A 16,380-nucleotide genomic window follows, 5' to 3' on the forward strand; every position below is an offset into this window, starting at 1 on the left:
GTAGACCCCTCATTTTCAGCAATGCAGTCAATAACACAAAGACAGTACTAAGGTAAAAAAATTAAAAAATTAAAAAAGTATTTTTTTTTTTTAAGGACAAGATCGACGTAACCCTCTGGTTTAGCCTCAGAATTCAAGAGTTAGTTGTGATTCCTGTGAAAACTGCTGAAAACCAACTAGATATCTTATCTAGTAATTTATCTGGAAAAAAAGAAAATCAATCTGGGTTATGTACACACTGCAGCTACTGTAAATATGGTTGTTACTCCTCTTCTGAGTTTTAACCTGTTCTGTTCACACTGGGTTTGGTTATTTACAGGAGTGACAACTAAATTAAAGCAATTCTCAAATGTTAAAGGGACCTTCATTAACATATTTATTGACATATCACTTAAGACTTACTGATACTTAAACTTTATTTGAAATATTTCTTTATTGCATAGTGCACCTTTCTTAATATTATGCCTCAAATGTGTTATAGTATCACTGGAAATAAGGATTGTAATATCTCTGTATAATATCAGTCCTTAAATGCAAGATATTAAAGTGTCCTGTACTTCAGCATATTTTTAGTTGGACTCCAGCACTACTTCCGGACAACTAAAGTGCACTAAGCTCAAAATTAGTTGATCCAATTTAGCAGACTTGAAGTATACCAGTACAAGTACAATTGCAGGGTATTTTTATTAAACACATACATATGTAAATGTATTTGTAGTATACTTAGCACAAGATAAATGTATTTCAAATACATTTTAGTTTTTTTTTTTTCACTAGGGGAGTTCACCCACAAATGCAAATTCTGTCATTATTTACTCATCCTCACATCATTCTAAACTGTCAACCTAAACTGTTTGGTTACTTGCATTTATGTTCCACAAAGAAAGGTTTGGAATGACATGAGTATGAGTAAATGATAACAGAATTTTTATCTTATCATCATCATCAAACTATCTTTTTAAGGTGTGAGCAACTGAAATGTTATTAAATTCATGTAGTGTGTGCAGAACTAAACTGAACAACTAGTTAATGCAATGAAATCAGCATGAGCATAAACATAACACGAACAATGGCCTCAGTGGACAATGGTTTCATAACAAATGGCACACGATTGGTTTGATATCCATGTTTCATGTCTACAGCTGCAAGATGTAAAAATATCCTTAGGGTTACATCCATATTTCAAGGCTGTAGTAAGAATGACTCATTATTCTTTACATATGATAATGTTAGCTTTTTGAGCTTCACTTGTACCTCGCAAATCTTTGCAGTGTGTACATGACCTTAGAACAGTTTGAAAACCCCCTTAGTTACAGCTCAACTTCTGCATTCAGCAAATGTTCAAAATGCCAACCATGAACGAAGAACAATCATTATATTGTACCAAATCATGTGAAAACCAAATGTTCAATGGTCAGAAAAGAAGAGATGAGGCATGAGTCCGTGGTGTCAGACATAGTGAGTTATAGAAAGAGTGACAGACGGAGAGAGAAAAAAGGGAAGAAGAAATAGGCACACACCCTGTAAATAGTGGAGTGAGACAACAGCACCGCCCCATCAGCTCTGGTTTTGTATTGATTAAAATCTGGTTTCAAGACAGATAAGCTATTTTAAAATTAAAAAAGAAAAGTGCTATAAATGTGTCTTATGAAGTCTCCAGAGCCAGTAGGCTATTTCTAAGGCAAGAATGGAAAGTACTCCAAAGAGGAAATGAATGCTTTGTTATATATTTTACAAAATGTAATACAAACACATACTTAAATATTTAAATCCTGTGTGTGTGTGTGTGTTTCTTAAAGAAGTCTCTTATGCTCACGAAGGCTGCATTTATTTAGTCAAAAATGCAGTAAAAACAGTAATATTATAAATTATTGTTACAATTTAAAGTAAATGTTTCCTGTGTTATTAGATTTTAAACTGTAATTTATTCCTGTGAAGGAAAAGCTAAATATTCAGCATCATTACTCCAGTCTTCAATGTCACATGATCCTTCAGAAATCATTTTAGTATGCGATGTGCTGCTCTAAAAACATGTTGAAAACATTTATTCTGCTTAATATTTTGGTGGAAACCATGACACATTTTTTCAGGATTTTTTGATTAACAGAAAGCACAAAAGAACAGCATTTATTTGAATTTTTTTTTTTTTGTATTATTATTAAAAATGTCTTTACTGTCACTTTTGGCCAATTTAATGTATCCTTGCTGAATAAAAGTATTAATTACTTTCAAAAACATTTGAAAGGTAACGTATATTTAAATGTTTTGTATTAAATTGTGTAAAATATAAAATATTTTAATTGTTTTTTTTTAAATGTATTAATAGCATTTTGAAAATATACTGATATGCAAGCAAAGAATTAACAGTCTGTCAAGATGCAATGTAAAATAAAGAAATTACATTATAGTGTTCCTGCCATCTTATGTGACATTTAATTATAATTCATTTCATTATTAGCTGATAAAATCCAGTTCTCTGCTGATAAGTGCTGGTTTGTGAACAATAAACATCCCTTTCCTGATCTAATTTTAAATATATGATTTAGACTATTTTTTTTTCAACATGTCAAGTGCTCAAAAACATTGCATGCAAAGTATAGTTAAAAGTGTCTGTAAACAAACAAATTAAAATCTCTTCTAACTGGAGCTCATGATTTATTTACCACCATCAAATATTTTCAACCTCATTCACCTCAAACCAACCAACACACTCCATTTTTAGCATAAGAATGTCAGTGCAGCTTAGTCAGGATAGTCTTACCTGTCTCTGAGGTCCGTTGGGATCTGACTCTTTCCGCCGCGGCCGTCCGGAGGGTAGCGAGTGACAGGGCGACTGCACAGGGCTCTCCACAGATGTTGACTGGCCTTTCCCGCTCCTCCTGGATGCCTCCTCCTCCGTAAGAGGCAGCATGCCTCGTGTAGTGTGGTCGCCGTGTGACATCTTGGGTCTGACTGACGGATCTGTCCCTCTATGTCTCCGCCGCTCTTCTCCTTCCTCCAGAGGGCGTAATTCCTCCGGCTCCTCATCCGTGGTGCCGGAAGTGGTGGGCTCGGCCCCTGGGAGGTGGTGGAAGTCTCTGAGCTCCATTTCTTTGTCTATGATAACCCACTCTTTGCTGTCAAAGTCCTCTTCTTCTGCAAGTGGGACAGAGCGGATGAAGGCATTGCTGTGGGCTTCCTGGTCCACCGATGCAGACGCCTCATTACGACCACGGTCTCCGCGGCAGCCATCGACAGACAGCATCTGAGCTGGCTGGGAGGAGTAAACGTGCCGAGAAGGAGAACCCAGGATGTCCATTCGAGAGCTGAGAAAGGAATAAATTCCACATTTTTAATGCTAAATGATAAAAAAGAACATATACAAATTTATATATAAAAAATATTAAGAGTAGGAATGGACACTGTGATCAAAATATTATATAATAGTAAGTATAATTTATGTAATTTGATTGGATTATATACACTACTGTTTAAAAGATTGGGGTCAGTAAATTGTTGAAATAAGTCAAACATGTTCACCAAGACTTTTATTGCATTTATTTGATAAAGAAAAAACAGTAATAATGAGAAATATTATTATAATTTTAAAAACTATTTCTATTTTAATATATTATAGATTAACATATTAAATTAATTGTAATATATTATTATTTTGAAATGTAATTTGTAATTTATTCCTGAGATGGGAAGCAGAATTTTCATTAATCCAGTCTTCGTCGTCAAATGATCCTTCAGAAATCATAATTATATGCAGAATTGTTGCTTAAGAAATATTTGTTCTTATTATTAGGGTTGAATACAGTTGTCATGCTTTTTATTTTTGTGGAAACTGTGGTACATGTTTTTTGCCTTTACTGTCACTTTTAATCAATTTAATGCATCCTTCCTGAATAAATGTATTATTTATTTCTTTCAAAACAAATTTTTTTTTAATGATCCCAAAATTTCAAACATTAGTGTGAATACTCATGTTGCAATGCCTTTATTTGAATAATGCAGTGAATTAAAATTGAAAAAAATAGCCATTACATTATTGGAACTTAATAAATAAATGACAATGAAATTCAAAAACAGCATTACATTATGAATTATGACTTAAAACATTAAACTAATACTATTACATGGATAGTTCTTTTAACTTCTGAGTTGATCAGTCAATACAACATCTGCACACATCCCAAGTAAATTTATGACGCACCGCTGTCCATAACCGTCCCGTCCATCGGCAGCTGACATGCGATCAGATTCAGGGCTGTTGACCCGTCGGTACCTGAGTGAGTGCACCTGCACACCTGGAGTGTCCAAACCCCTTTGAGGCGACACAGGACACACAACCCGGCTACCATCTTCCTCTTGACCTCCCTGCAACATAAAATCAAAGATGGAAAATTTAAGGGAAATTGATTATTAAAATGGATTATTATGTTTAATTGCTTTTAAAAATAAACAAATTTGTTTGACTGTATTTGATTGGATTATATTCATTATACTGCTCTGCACCTTTCCAAGGTTAATCCTGAGTTTGTTGCGATTAAAGTCTGTCTCCTCCCATCCATCTGCGTCCGTAGGTAACTGGCTACCATCAGCTGGCCGGCCAGAAGGAATCGGAGGGGCATTTTCCTGGTCGCTTAGGTGCTCGTCCTGCACAACATCATCTGTGTTTTCCCTCTGAAGGTCACCTGGCATTGGGGTCATATTTATGACCCTAAAGGTCCCAGAAAAGATCAAAATCAATTTTTAATTAAAAAAAAAAGGGTAACCCTAAATTACCTAAATTCTATGTAAAATTAGATATAAAAATGTTTTTCCTACTTGGAAACCTTTTTTTCCATTTATTTAAAAAAAAAAAAATCTGTTTAGTTCCAGTAGTGGCACAGAAATTACACGCTTCACCTTTAAAGAGTCATTTTCAGTAAATGTCACCAGAGTTTCGAAACAGAACGTCAGAGGGGGAACTCCTTTAAAAGTCATCAGACATTTTTCTTTTTCATGGTAAAATGTTCTTCATGTCCTGGAGCAATACAACAACTCTGCTTTTCTAGAACTGCAAAGAACTAAAATAAGTCAGTGACATTTCCATCAGAAGTGAGTTTTTTCCTCTCTAAACATACAAACCCACTGAAAACTACCTACAATGTCCCAAGAAGCACTGGATGTTTGTGACCAATCAATCAGTTTGCAAAATGCAGTAAATTTATCAGTATGCAAATAACGGTAATTAAGTGAAACAGAGAAGACAACAGATTCAAGCTCGTCTCTTTTATTAATTGCTTGTGTATTTCAGACTGTAAGCAAGCCTTTTATCCATCTGTGCGGCTTTTATGTGACAATGTGTGACAAGTAACAAAGCCCCCCGAGACGCAGTCGGTGAATTAGTGTGGGATTTGTTAAGTTCCATGCATGTGTATGTGTGTATGTGTGTTAGCATACACGAGGATATTTAACAATAAATTGAGCATGATAGATAGAAATTTATTCACAGTAAAATTACAGCCTGGTTTTAAACCTGTTTTGTTGTTTGTTTAACTTTTTAAAGTTATTTGATTTGGAGATGTGGTTTTGAATCAGCTCAAATTAAAATTTGCTGCAGAAAAAGACAACAGCTCCTGAAGATTGCAGGAGAAAAACAAACCATAACCAAAGATACCATTGATAGACAGACAGACAGACAGACAGACAGACAGATAGACAGATAGATAGATAGATAGATAGATAGATAGATAGATAGATAGATAGATAGATAGATAGATAGATAGATAGAGTCACATGTCCACAGGCATATACACATGACGTGTAATATGTTCACACATGCATGTGGTGCTTACCCAACTATAGCCGCTGTGGGCCGTGTGTTCTGCTGCGCTGCTGTCGGTGTGGTGGCAGACATCATGGAGTCCGTCCCACTTTTCTCCCAATCATATGGCTCGTTCTCTGTGATGATGCGTTCTTTCATGCTGTTCTCGAACACTGACATCAGGAGCTGACACAGAAAAGACACCACAGAAAAGACCACACATATCTGTAATATAGCCATGTAAAAGTAATAACATTTCAGAAAAGCACTGCATACATTCGCTATACGTAGCATAGATTTAGAGGGAGAGAGGGAGTTTTTTGGTCTAGATACCTGATAGTCGGGTTTGGTGTAGTAGTCAAGGCCTAAAACATGCTCCAGGAAGACATTAAACTCTGATGGCATGTGTTTAAGCAGCATCCTATGATCATAGCGCTCTTTAATCTGACCCACCTGCTCCTAAATGATGCAGATTACAAAAGTAGATTTTAACAATGGTGATCTGACACAGAATTAAAATGTCAGGAAATTTAATAAAACAAAAGACAACAAATACTGATTTTCATATCAGGTATAGGAAGTCAGAGCACCTTGTCTTTGATTTTCCTCCACGGCAGCTGCCCAGCAGCAAATTCAACCAGCATATAAAACAATGACCACAAGTCATCATGGCGACCCATTTCCTGTAAAAACAACACAAGAATTTGATTAAATTAATAGGTAAATAGAATTAGATGATTGTATCTTCTGTAAAATACATTGTTTGATATAAGTTCACAGTAAGTTGCACTCACTTTGTTTTTATGTGCATTCACAGATGCATATCTAACAGTCCCTCGAAATCCTGCAACGGTTCTGGGCTAAAAGCAGAAATGTATTAGGAAAATCTGTCAATGATAAATGCATTTTTGTTATCTGTAATACTTAGAATTGGTACTATGTATTAAGGTAAATCAAAGCAAACCAGAAAAAAGTAATACTGTATATTTTTATGCATTATAACTTTCATTACAGTAGCAACGGGAAAGGGACAAACCGTGCACAACACACTCTGAAAGAAGAGGCACCATGGCTTTGCTCAGAGACTGAACATGGCGTTCCATTCTTCCAGAACAGTGAACACGCAACACAAAAGGTAAAGACCTTCCATCACGTAAATGCACCTGTGTGTCTGTGTGCATGAGTGTGTATAAGTCCCAGTGGCTCTCTCTAACAAACCTGCTCTAATTTCTTTTTGATTAACTAAATAACATGACAAGTAGCATCTGTTTCAGGACAAATGACATTTCATTTGGATGCAGTTCATTTTCTATTGTCGCGTTCACTGTTTTATTGCCAATTATAGAGACTCCACTTTTGCTGAACATAAAGGTCAAACTCTCGAAAAGAAATCTCACAAGCATCATTTGACATGAATTACAAATGGCTCATTAAATGTATTATATATTATATTAAATCAACTTCACATGATTAAGAATCAAACTTGAAATTAAAAATGGAATGAATATTATGTGCAAAACTTTCAGTTCTTTTTTTATTCCAATAAAAATTTACTTTTCTTATCCTATATATATATATATATATAGAGAGAGAGAGAGAAATAGGATAAGTACTTGTATGTATATTTAGATATAAATATATATATATATTTTTTATTGTTGAAAAAGCAGCTATAAAACAAAGATGAAAGTTCCATGAAGTCACTCACAATGAAAGTCTTTCCATTGGTGAGAGTATGGGGGAGAAGGGAACAGATGGAGAAATACGTCAGACATGCACGTCATAACTTAAAACCCCAAACGAAAACTGCAAAAATAAGACAAGATGGTCAAACAAAAGAAAAAGCAGAAATAATGCACCAGGCATAATTATACAAATGACCCCATGCAATCCACTTCAAATGCTGTCCATAAGAAAATGTTAGTACAACAAAAAAAAGAACAATTAAAAATATATATAACATAAAAAAATATCAACAAACAAAGAAATAAACAAACAAACATGGCAGCATGACTCAGGACCATGATTGTCCTATTCATACTGTATGCATTCAACAGAAGGCGACATTTACAGTTCTGAGGACACCAAAACTATTTATAACCCTGAAATGATTTATTCACATCTCATAAATGTGATGCATCATAGAATTTGAATCAGCTCAAACTAAAATTTAAATTTGCTGCAGAAAAAAACACAGCTCCTGAAGATTGCAGGAGAAAAACAAACCACTTTAGTGCTGCAGAACTGAACTAGATAGATACAGTAGATAGATAGATAGATAGATAGATAGATAGATAGATAGATAGATAGATAGATAGATAAAAGTATGATGCTCTGTTTCCTGCCTGAATCGATGAGTACAGCTGACTAAGCTGTGCAGAAAAGAAAGGCCAAAGAGAATGAGGGGGAAATAGAGAGAAAGACTGAGCGAGAGAGAGAGAGAGCTATAAAATATTACACCCTCTCAGGCTGAACCTGGGGGCAATGCTCACTGATGCATGCAGTCTTATTAAATATTCATACCGCTGCACTAAAACCTGCACGTACAGAGAAATAGAGAGATAGTGTGAAGGATGGAGGAGAGAGGAACATGTGCGAATGAAGAGCTCTTTGTGATGAGCTAAAAGAGGAAACAGCCCAGTGCCTGATTCAGAGAGCTCTGTAAACCTCTCATGAGCTTTCAGCTCGTCTCTCTGCCAGCCTGCACTCTTACAGTGAATAAAGCCTTTTTATTGCTCAAATAAATCTCAGGCACTTCTTAATAAAACCAGACCTTCAGGGTCAATCAAAAGACAACTTCATATCATGGTAGTAGTATTGTAATCAATGACAGTGAATGACAGAAATGTTTGATCATTTGACTGCAGTGCAGTAATCATGTACCCTTATCCAACACATACAAAAAATGAGCATAATTAACCATTAAGTAATTAAATCTACAATGACTAAAACTGAAAAGTATTAAAAAATACTGAATTAAACTGTGACATACCGGTCTGACTTCTCCGTTGGTGTTTGTATACTGTCGTGCAAGCCCAAAATCTAGCATATAACATTTCCTGTATGTTGAAGGCAGCCTTCCCATGGCAAAATTTGACTGGAAAGAAAATCCATAGATCCTTAATCAATAAAATCACTTCTGGAAACCTAATGACAGTGTTGCATTATATTATTATTCTACATACAATTAGAAGACAATTGCAGGAAAGCTATTAAATATTACCGGTTTGATGTCTCGGTGGAGAAAGCCAACAGAGTGAATGGCTTCTATGGATTCTAGAATCTGTTTTCCCAGACGAAGGGTTGTGCTCATGGTAAAGGTGCCACGTGGCTGACTTCGCCTGAGATCTGCCAGGTTTCTACCCTGAGAGTGATAAAGTGTAATTGAAGCCTCACACCTACATAACACCAGTAGTCACAGTATTTCAGAGAAAACAGCATGTGATGGTGATCTTCCATAAAATGTGACTTAGTCTTTGATTGAAATATAATCACCAATCTAGTTAAGGGTTACTTATTTGCATTGGCATTTAGATTTGATGTTACTGCATATGTGACTAGTTACAAAACAGAAATTGTTTACCTGCAGCTGCATGACGACATAGTTGAATTTATCGTTTCGCCCACAGCCTATGAATTTACAAACATGGTTTTTACCTAAAAAAAGGAAATAACATGGGCAGGTTAGGGTGATTAAAAAAATGCAAGTCTTAAGATATATTCACTCATTCCAAAAAAATCAATCAGTATCGTTATTGTTAACTAAAATTATTCAAATAAGTTTTAACTGAAAGTTTTTGTAATTTAAAGCTGAAATGAAATAAAATATGAATATAAGTGTAAAAACTTAAATGTAAAAAAGTTACTTAAAATAATCAAAATTTTATTTTTGCAATTTTAACTTACATCATTAAAAAACAAAATGTCAAAAACATAACTAAATGAATTAAACTTACATTTAAATTAAAATGACAACTGAGCATAAAATAAAAATGAATTCAAAATATCAGTATATACTATAATATAAATAATACTACAATAACACAAAAATGTTGAACATTAATGTATTTTGTGAATTTTAAATAAATATTAAATGCAAAATAAAATCTTAAAATGAATCTTTTCATTTCAGCAATTTTTATAATTTCATTTTATTTTGTTACGTAAGAATCTGCATTATATTACGATGAGTTTCATATTTAGCTGTCCTCTTTTTTTATTCTTTCTGATGACTAATGGTTGAACTGAATCATCAGAATATGAATGTGTATGCTTGGCTGTGTGGTCTGTAGGCCGCTTCACATGTTCGTAGTCACGTAGGCTGTGTTACTGCCGCTTCATTCACAGAGCTAAATATACAACATGCCACATATGGTCCACTCTGATGGGATCGTCAGTCTTTCCAGCTTTTAATAAATGCCTCAGTCATGATGATGTAAAGCTAAATACTGTGTACAATTATGAAACGCCACTAACATAAATCATCTACTATTAAGTCAGAAATTATTCAGACAATACATGTTTGATTGGAAATCAATTTATAGGTTTTTCCTGTGTCCTCAATATCACTTTTGAAGTCCATCATCCTCCAGGAAGTTATATCATTTCTAATGGGAAAACAACAGTACAAACATCATTAAATAATAGAAATGGATAAGATAAATTTGCAGAAAATCAGTATAGTAATATAAAAATGTCAATAGATTATTAAAAATACAGACTGCCATTCAAATGTTTGGGGTCAGTATAATCTCTCAAGCTCACCATAACTCAGGCTACATTTATTTGCACAAAAATACAGTTAATATTCTGTAATATTGGGAAATATTATTACATCTTAAATAACTGTTTTCTTTTTTATTTATATTTTAAAATGTAATTTATTCCAATGGCATTTATTCCTATGAAATTTCAGCATCATTACTCCAGTCTTTCTTCAAAAATCATTCTAATATATGCTGATGTGGTGCTCAAGACACATTTCTTATTATTATCAATGTTGATAACAGCTGTGCTGCTTAATATTATTTTGGAAACCGCAAAAGAACAGCATTTACACTAAATTAAAATATCTGTTTTTGTTGTGTTTTTGCTCCCCATGTGTTCTGTGACCCAGTTTCTCCCTCATGTTAATTGTTCATTTGATTCCAGGTGTCTCTCCTTAGTTCCTTGATGGTCTTGTCTTTAAAAGTCCCAGTCCATTCAGTTAGTGTTTGTCAGTCCTTGAATGTCTTCCCTGACTGTGCTCCATGTAACCCTGTTGGATATTAAAGACTCTAGTTTTGTGAATTCTCCGTGTCTCCTCGTTCCGTGTTCCTGACTCCCTGAGAAACGTGACAGAAGGACCGACCGATACAGTAACCTCCGTGTTCTACCCTCCGTTTTGTTTCCCGTTTTTACTCAGTTTTTTGTTTCTGTTGTGTGTTTCCTGATTGATCCGCTTCTCTGACCCGAATTCCTCCTCCTGCTGGAGCAGGGGGATCGATCTCTTAAGGACCATACAAGACTGTTCCTGTGTTTAGCTAACGCCACCAGCTACCCGGACGACGCGCTCTGCGCATTCTATGATGCAAGCCTGAACACCGCGTGCAGAGCGCTGTCGTCCGAAGATGGTCCTCGAGAGGATTTCGCTGCCTTCGTGGAGTGGACTCTGGCGACAAACGGATCGCCCCTCGTCTCTCCTGAGGATGATCTTGCCAGATCCACTCTAGACCCAGAGCCTAGCCTACCATCTCCCCGCAGTGCGGAGCATCAGCCCCGAGCCCACCGATGACAGAGAGCCACTTCCCGCTGCGATCTACGAGCCAGCACAAAGCCAAGCGACTGAGCGGAAGATCGCACCGGAAGTTGAGCCCAACCAGGTGCGAGAGCCGGCGACAGTGCCCATCACGAGGGAGCCAGCAGTGGACGGTGTGAGCGCAGAGTGAAGCTCCACCCCCTGCACCGCGGCTGAGGGTAAGCTGATTATACATCTGGGGCTGCTGGATTTGGAAGGGGACCTGATCGATACGTAGACCCAGCAGCTTCACCTCGGCTCCTAGCTCTTTCGCCTCCACCGTCACCCGTTGATTCACCAGCTCCACCGGGCTTCCTCGTCCCTCTGGCTCCGCCTTGGTTGCGCATCGACCCGCCATCGCCTCAGGACTCCGTTCCTCCGGCTGCACCTCGTTGCTCCATCCCACTGTCTCCGTTGGGCTCCTTCCTCCCACCAGCTCCACCTTGGTCCTCAGTCCCTCGGCTCCACCCTGGACCCCCGGATCCTCTGCATCCCCCTGGCTCATTGGCTCTCCGTCTCCGCCTCGGGCTCCTCCACCACCTGCTCCGCCGCCGTTGGTCGGCCCCTTGGAGTCAGTGGCCATCCCTCCTCCATGGCTCCTCCCTCCGTCAGCTCCACCGTGGGCCATCATCATAGCTGTGGCCTGGGTCCTGCTGTGCGCCTCCTGCTCCGGGTCCCTCCTGTCTCTTCCCTGGCTCCTCCTTCCTTCCGGGGTTCTTCCTCCTCCTGAGCCGCCTCCGTAGTTCCCACCTGCCCCTCCCCATGTTTTTACTATGGTGCGAGGATGCACCTTCCGGGAGGGGGCGTTATGTCAGGATTATGGACCTGTTTTTGCTCCCCATGTGTTCTGTGACCCAGTTTCTCCCTCATGTTAATTGTTAATTTGATTCCAGGTGTCTCTCCTTAGTTCCTTGATTGTCCTGTCTTTAAAAGCCCCAGTCCATTCAGTTAGTGTTTGTCGGTCCTTGAATGTCTTCCCTGCCTGTGCTCCATGTAACCCTGTTGGATATTAAAGACTCTAGTTTTGTGAATTCTCCGTGTTTCCTCGTTCTGTGTTCCTGACTCCCTGAGAAACGTGACACCTACATGGACCTGTTGTTATTAAAGCCTCAGTGTTATTAGATTATTATTATTTATTTTTTTTAATTTGAGCCAAATCTCAAAATTGTCCTATGGTATGATGGTCTCAAGCATGGTTCAATAAATTACAACATTTATAAATTAAAAAAAGCATAATATTAATAAACACCTCCGGCATAATTGTACAAGTGTCTATTTTAGTAAACGGCAGTCATTTTTTTCATCCATACATTTCTGAAAACGTAGGAACTTGATACATTTTGTCTCTGAAAACCATGTCCTTTGGTGTGACACCATATCCTGATTTTAAATCGACCAATTCCAGAGAAAACTTTAATTAGTTGAAGGACCCCATTCATGGTCATGTTACAGAAGCCCCCTGTGAAGCCCATGACATGAGCAGATGGTAAATTGTTGCCTCAGAATTGTTCAAATATTTAACTTTTTTGGAACCACTACAAAAGTGTTACGTTTTGTTGTCCTTTGTGACACCCCTAAATTATATTTTTGAATTAAAAACTGTATATTAAACTACATAATCATGGAAAATTATGCAAATGTGTCTTGCTTACCGCTAATGACAGGTTAGCTCGGAATAGCAAGGTCATTAATTGACAGTAAAAGGCCGAAACGTCCTTTGGTGTGACAGATATTGTCCTCCGGTCTGACGCCTGTACTGTCACACCACAGGACAAAGATGTCACACCAGAGGACAAGGTCTCTTTAAAAAGCATTTTAAATAATTTAATTAGATTTGTTTAACTCCTTTTTAGTCTTTTTTGATCATTTTCAGTGTTCTCGAATGCAATAATTACATTAAATAAACATTAGATAAATAGAAGACATTAAATTATCTAAAATAAAAATTAGAGTTTCAGTAACATACAGATTGACTAAGAGACTGTATTTTGTTGATGAAAATTATTTTTTGTTTTGTTAAAAAAACATGTTGATATTGTTTGTATCAAAATGAAACTTTCTTTCTCCTTTGACCTTTGACAAAATTAAATAGAAATAATTTAATAACTACCATTTCTGTACTTTAATGTGATATAATGTCCTATGGTGTGACACATATAAGAGAACCACAGATTTGTTTTTATATCAAAATATCTTAAAAAAAAACAGTTGAGTATTGCAATAGGGGAGATACAAATATGACTCAACTTAAAATGGCATAATTTTCAGCAGTTTTGAACAGATGACAGCAAAGTTTGTCTTGTTGTCAAAGTTTGTCTTAAAATTGTCCAACAAGTCATGGGGAAAAAATGTTAATTATAATTTCATTTTATATAAATAGCACTATATGAAAATAAGTGTCTAACAATGAAGATAAATCTCTTTCATGCTATTTATGTATTATTAAGAGTTTTTTTTCCCCTTAATTTTTTGCTATGTCACACCATAGGAAAAAATTATGGTACAGTTCAGTAAAAATTAAAGAATTGACGAAGTTAGTGACCCTTTATATTTTCTCAAAGATCAGACTTCACACTACGTAAATATATGCATTTCTTTTTCAAAAAAAGCATTTTTACTGCCTATTTGTCAACTACCATGTGTACTGTGTATGTTTATTATGTATATATAAATACACACATATACAGTATATATTTTGAAAATATTTACACGTATATACATTTATATATTTATATTGTTACATTTTATATTACATATAAATATATTTAATATATAAACATAACCCATTTTGGTAACACTTTACAATAAGGTTGAATTACTTAACGTTAGTTAATGCATTAGTTAACATGAACTAACAGTGAACAAAGCATCAGTTCAGCATTACTTAATCTTTGTTCATGTCAACTTATTCATATACTAATGTGTTAGTCAATGCATTAGTTAAAATGAACTAACAGTGAACAACTCAAATGTTCAGGATTACTTAATGTTTTGTTAATGTTAATTTACACATTTACTAATGCATCTCTTTACATGAACAGATTAACTAGTTAACATTGTGGTTAATACATTAGATAAAATGAACTAAAAATGAACAACGTATCTGTTCAGCATTACTTAATCTTTGCTCATGTCAACTTATTCATATGCTAGTGCATTAGTTAACATGAACTAAGAATGAACTATGCCTGTAAATAGCTGTATTTAATTATACTACATACAGTATATACACATAGGCTAAGTTTATTTAGCAGCTAACACACACAATGGATAAACAATACCAACTTCCCATTTGGGCACTGATTAGGGCTATTGGTTAACTTGGAAACCATCTAAACATCAACTGATAATGTTTCTCGTGTTTGTAGGCTGTTTATTAACATGACTTACCACTAACAAAGTATTTACTAAGGGAATTTGTGAACTTTATTGTAAAGTGTACACTAGTCCAACATTAACTAACTGTCACATGTATGTTCCCGTTTTGTTTCCTGGTGTTCCTTATTTGGTCATTTTCCTGTTCCTGTCCTGATTATGTTGATTTGTCTCCATCTGTGTTTAAATACTCCTCACCTGTTTCTGTTCTTCCTTGTTTGATTTCCATTTGTTTATAAGCCCTGTGTTTCTCTGAGTTTGAGTCCGGTCTTATATGTCTATATATCTTCACCCCGCTTGATGTGTGTTCTCCTGGCATTTTGGATTACTAAAAGACTGTTTGATTTGAAGATTCCCTCGTCTCCTTGCTCCCTTCGTTCCCTAGCTCCCAGCGATAACGTGACAGAAGACCGGACCAACAAAAATAGTGAACCGCGTTCCTTCTCTCCGTTTGTTTTCCGTTTTTGAAAGGTCTTTTGTTTTTTCCGATTTTTCCCCGCGGCTATGGAAACCGCTGTGCGGTTTTCCGCCTTGGCCCGCCGAGACCTCCCGTTCTTGGAGCATGCGCGGGAGTTCTGCGGGCTCGCGGTGTGGACGGTGCTGGACGACGCCACACTGAATTCTCTGTTCTGGATCAGTGGACCTCCCAGACACCACAGGACTGAGCTGGAGGGAAGGGATTCTCCGGTGTCTGGAGAGTGTTCAGCCCCGATCCAGAACCAGCCCGCCACCAATCCCGCCAACCGCAGCTCTCTCCAGACCGCCATCCGCGGCTCTGAAGTCAATGCCGCCGCCGTCTGTGGCTCACTCAAGCCCGCCGTCTGCAGCTCACTCAAGCCTGCCATCCACCTCACATGTGCCCCTAGGAATGCTGGTGGAGTATGAGGGGATGTCGTGGGCTCCAGCCCCAGAGCTCGCTCCAGGATGCTCTCCTTCGTCCCCTGAGTCTCCTTCGTCTCCGCTGGTCCCAGCCAGCTTTGCTCCTTGCAAGCGCCCTCCAGTGCCCGCTCCTCGCAGGCACCCTCCAGAGCCCGCTCCTCCAGAGCGCCCACCAGAGCCTGCCCCTACAGAGTGCCCACCAGAGTCTGCTCCTCCAGAGCGCCCACCAGAGCGCCCAGTTTTCCCCTGGAACATTTTTTTGGGGGGGGGGCATATGCCATGGCCTCCTGAGTCCCCTGACCCGCCATGGCTCTCCGGGTCTGCCTGATCCGCCCTGGAGGCTTTCCTCTGTGTCCCTGTCCTGCACCAGGCTCCAGGGCACCCATCCCCCCTCCCTGTTGGTACTGTTACGGCGCGGGATGCGCCGTCCGGGAGGAGGGCGAACTGTCATATGTATGTTCCCGTTTTGTTTCCTGGTGTTCCTTATTTGGTCATTTTCCTGTTCTTGTCCTGATTATGTTGATTTGTCTCTATCTGTGTTTAAATACTCCTCACC

At 37.6% G+C, this 16,380-nt stretch overlaps 1 protein-coding gene across 4 annotated transcripts in view; it reads right to left on the bottom strand.

The window, feature by feature from the left end:
• Positions 1-16,380, bottom strand: part of ttbk1a (tau tubulin kinase 1a) — a 40,989-nt gene that overhangs the window by 9,575 nt on the left and 15,034 nt on the right. For 2 of the 4 annotated variants that reach the window (XM_058791375.1, XM_058791377.1), the window contains exons 4-13: positions 9,378-9,451; positions 9,018-9,158; positions 8,787-8,891; positions 6,589-6,654; positions 6,385-6,477; positions 6,128-6,253; positions 5,826-5,980; positions 4,501-4,705; positions 4,199-4,362; positions 2,762-3,305 (exon numbers count right to left, since the gene is read on the bottom strand). In XM_058791375.1, the coding sequence (XP_058647358.1) occupies positions 2,762-3,305; positions 4,199-4,362; positions 4,501-4,705; positions 5,826-5,980; positions 6,128-6,253; positions 6,385-6,477; positions 6,589-6,654; positions 8,787-8,891; positions 9,018-9,158; positions 9,378-9,451 (1,673 nt within the window). Of the gene's footprint in view, positions 1-2,761; positions 3,306-4,198; positions 4,363-4,500; positions 4,706-5,825; positions 5,981-6,127; positions 6,254-6,384; positions 6,478-6,588; positions 6,655-8,786; positions 8,892-9,017; positions 9,159-9,377; positions 10,402-16,380 lie in introns of all 4 variants that reach the window. The other 2 variants (XM_058791378.1, XM_058791379.1) reach the window with 2 other exon arrangements.

Source organism: Onychostoma macrolepis, chromosome 11 (genome assembly GCF_012432095.1).
Source record: "Onychostoma macrolepis isolate SWU-2019 chromosome 11, ASM1243209v1, whole genome shotgun sequence".
Classification (NCBI taxonomy): Eukaryota; Metazoa; Chordata; class Actinopteri; order Cypriniformes; family Cyprinidae; genus Onychostoma; species Onychostoma macrolepis.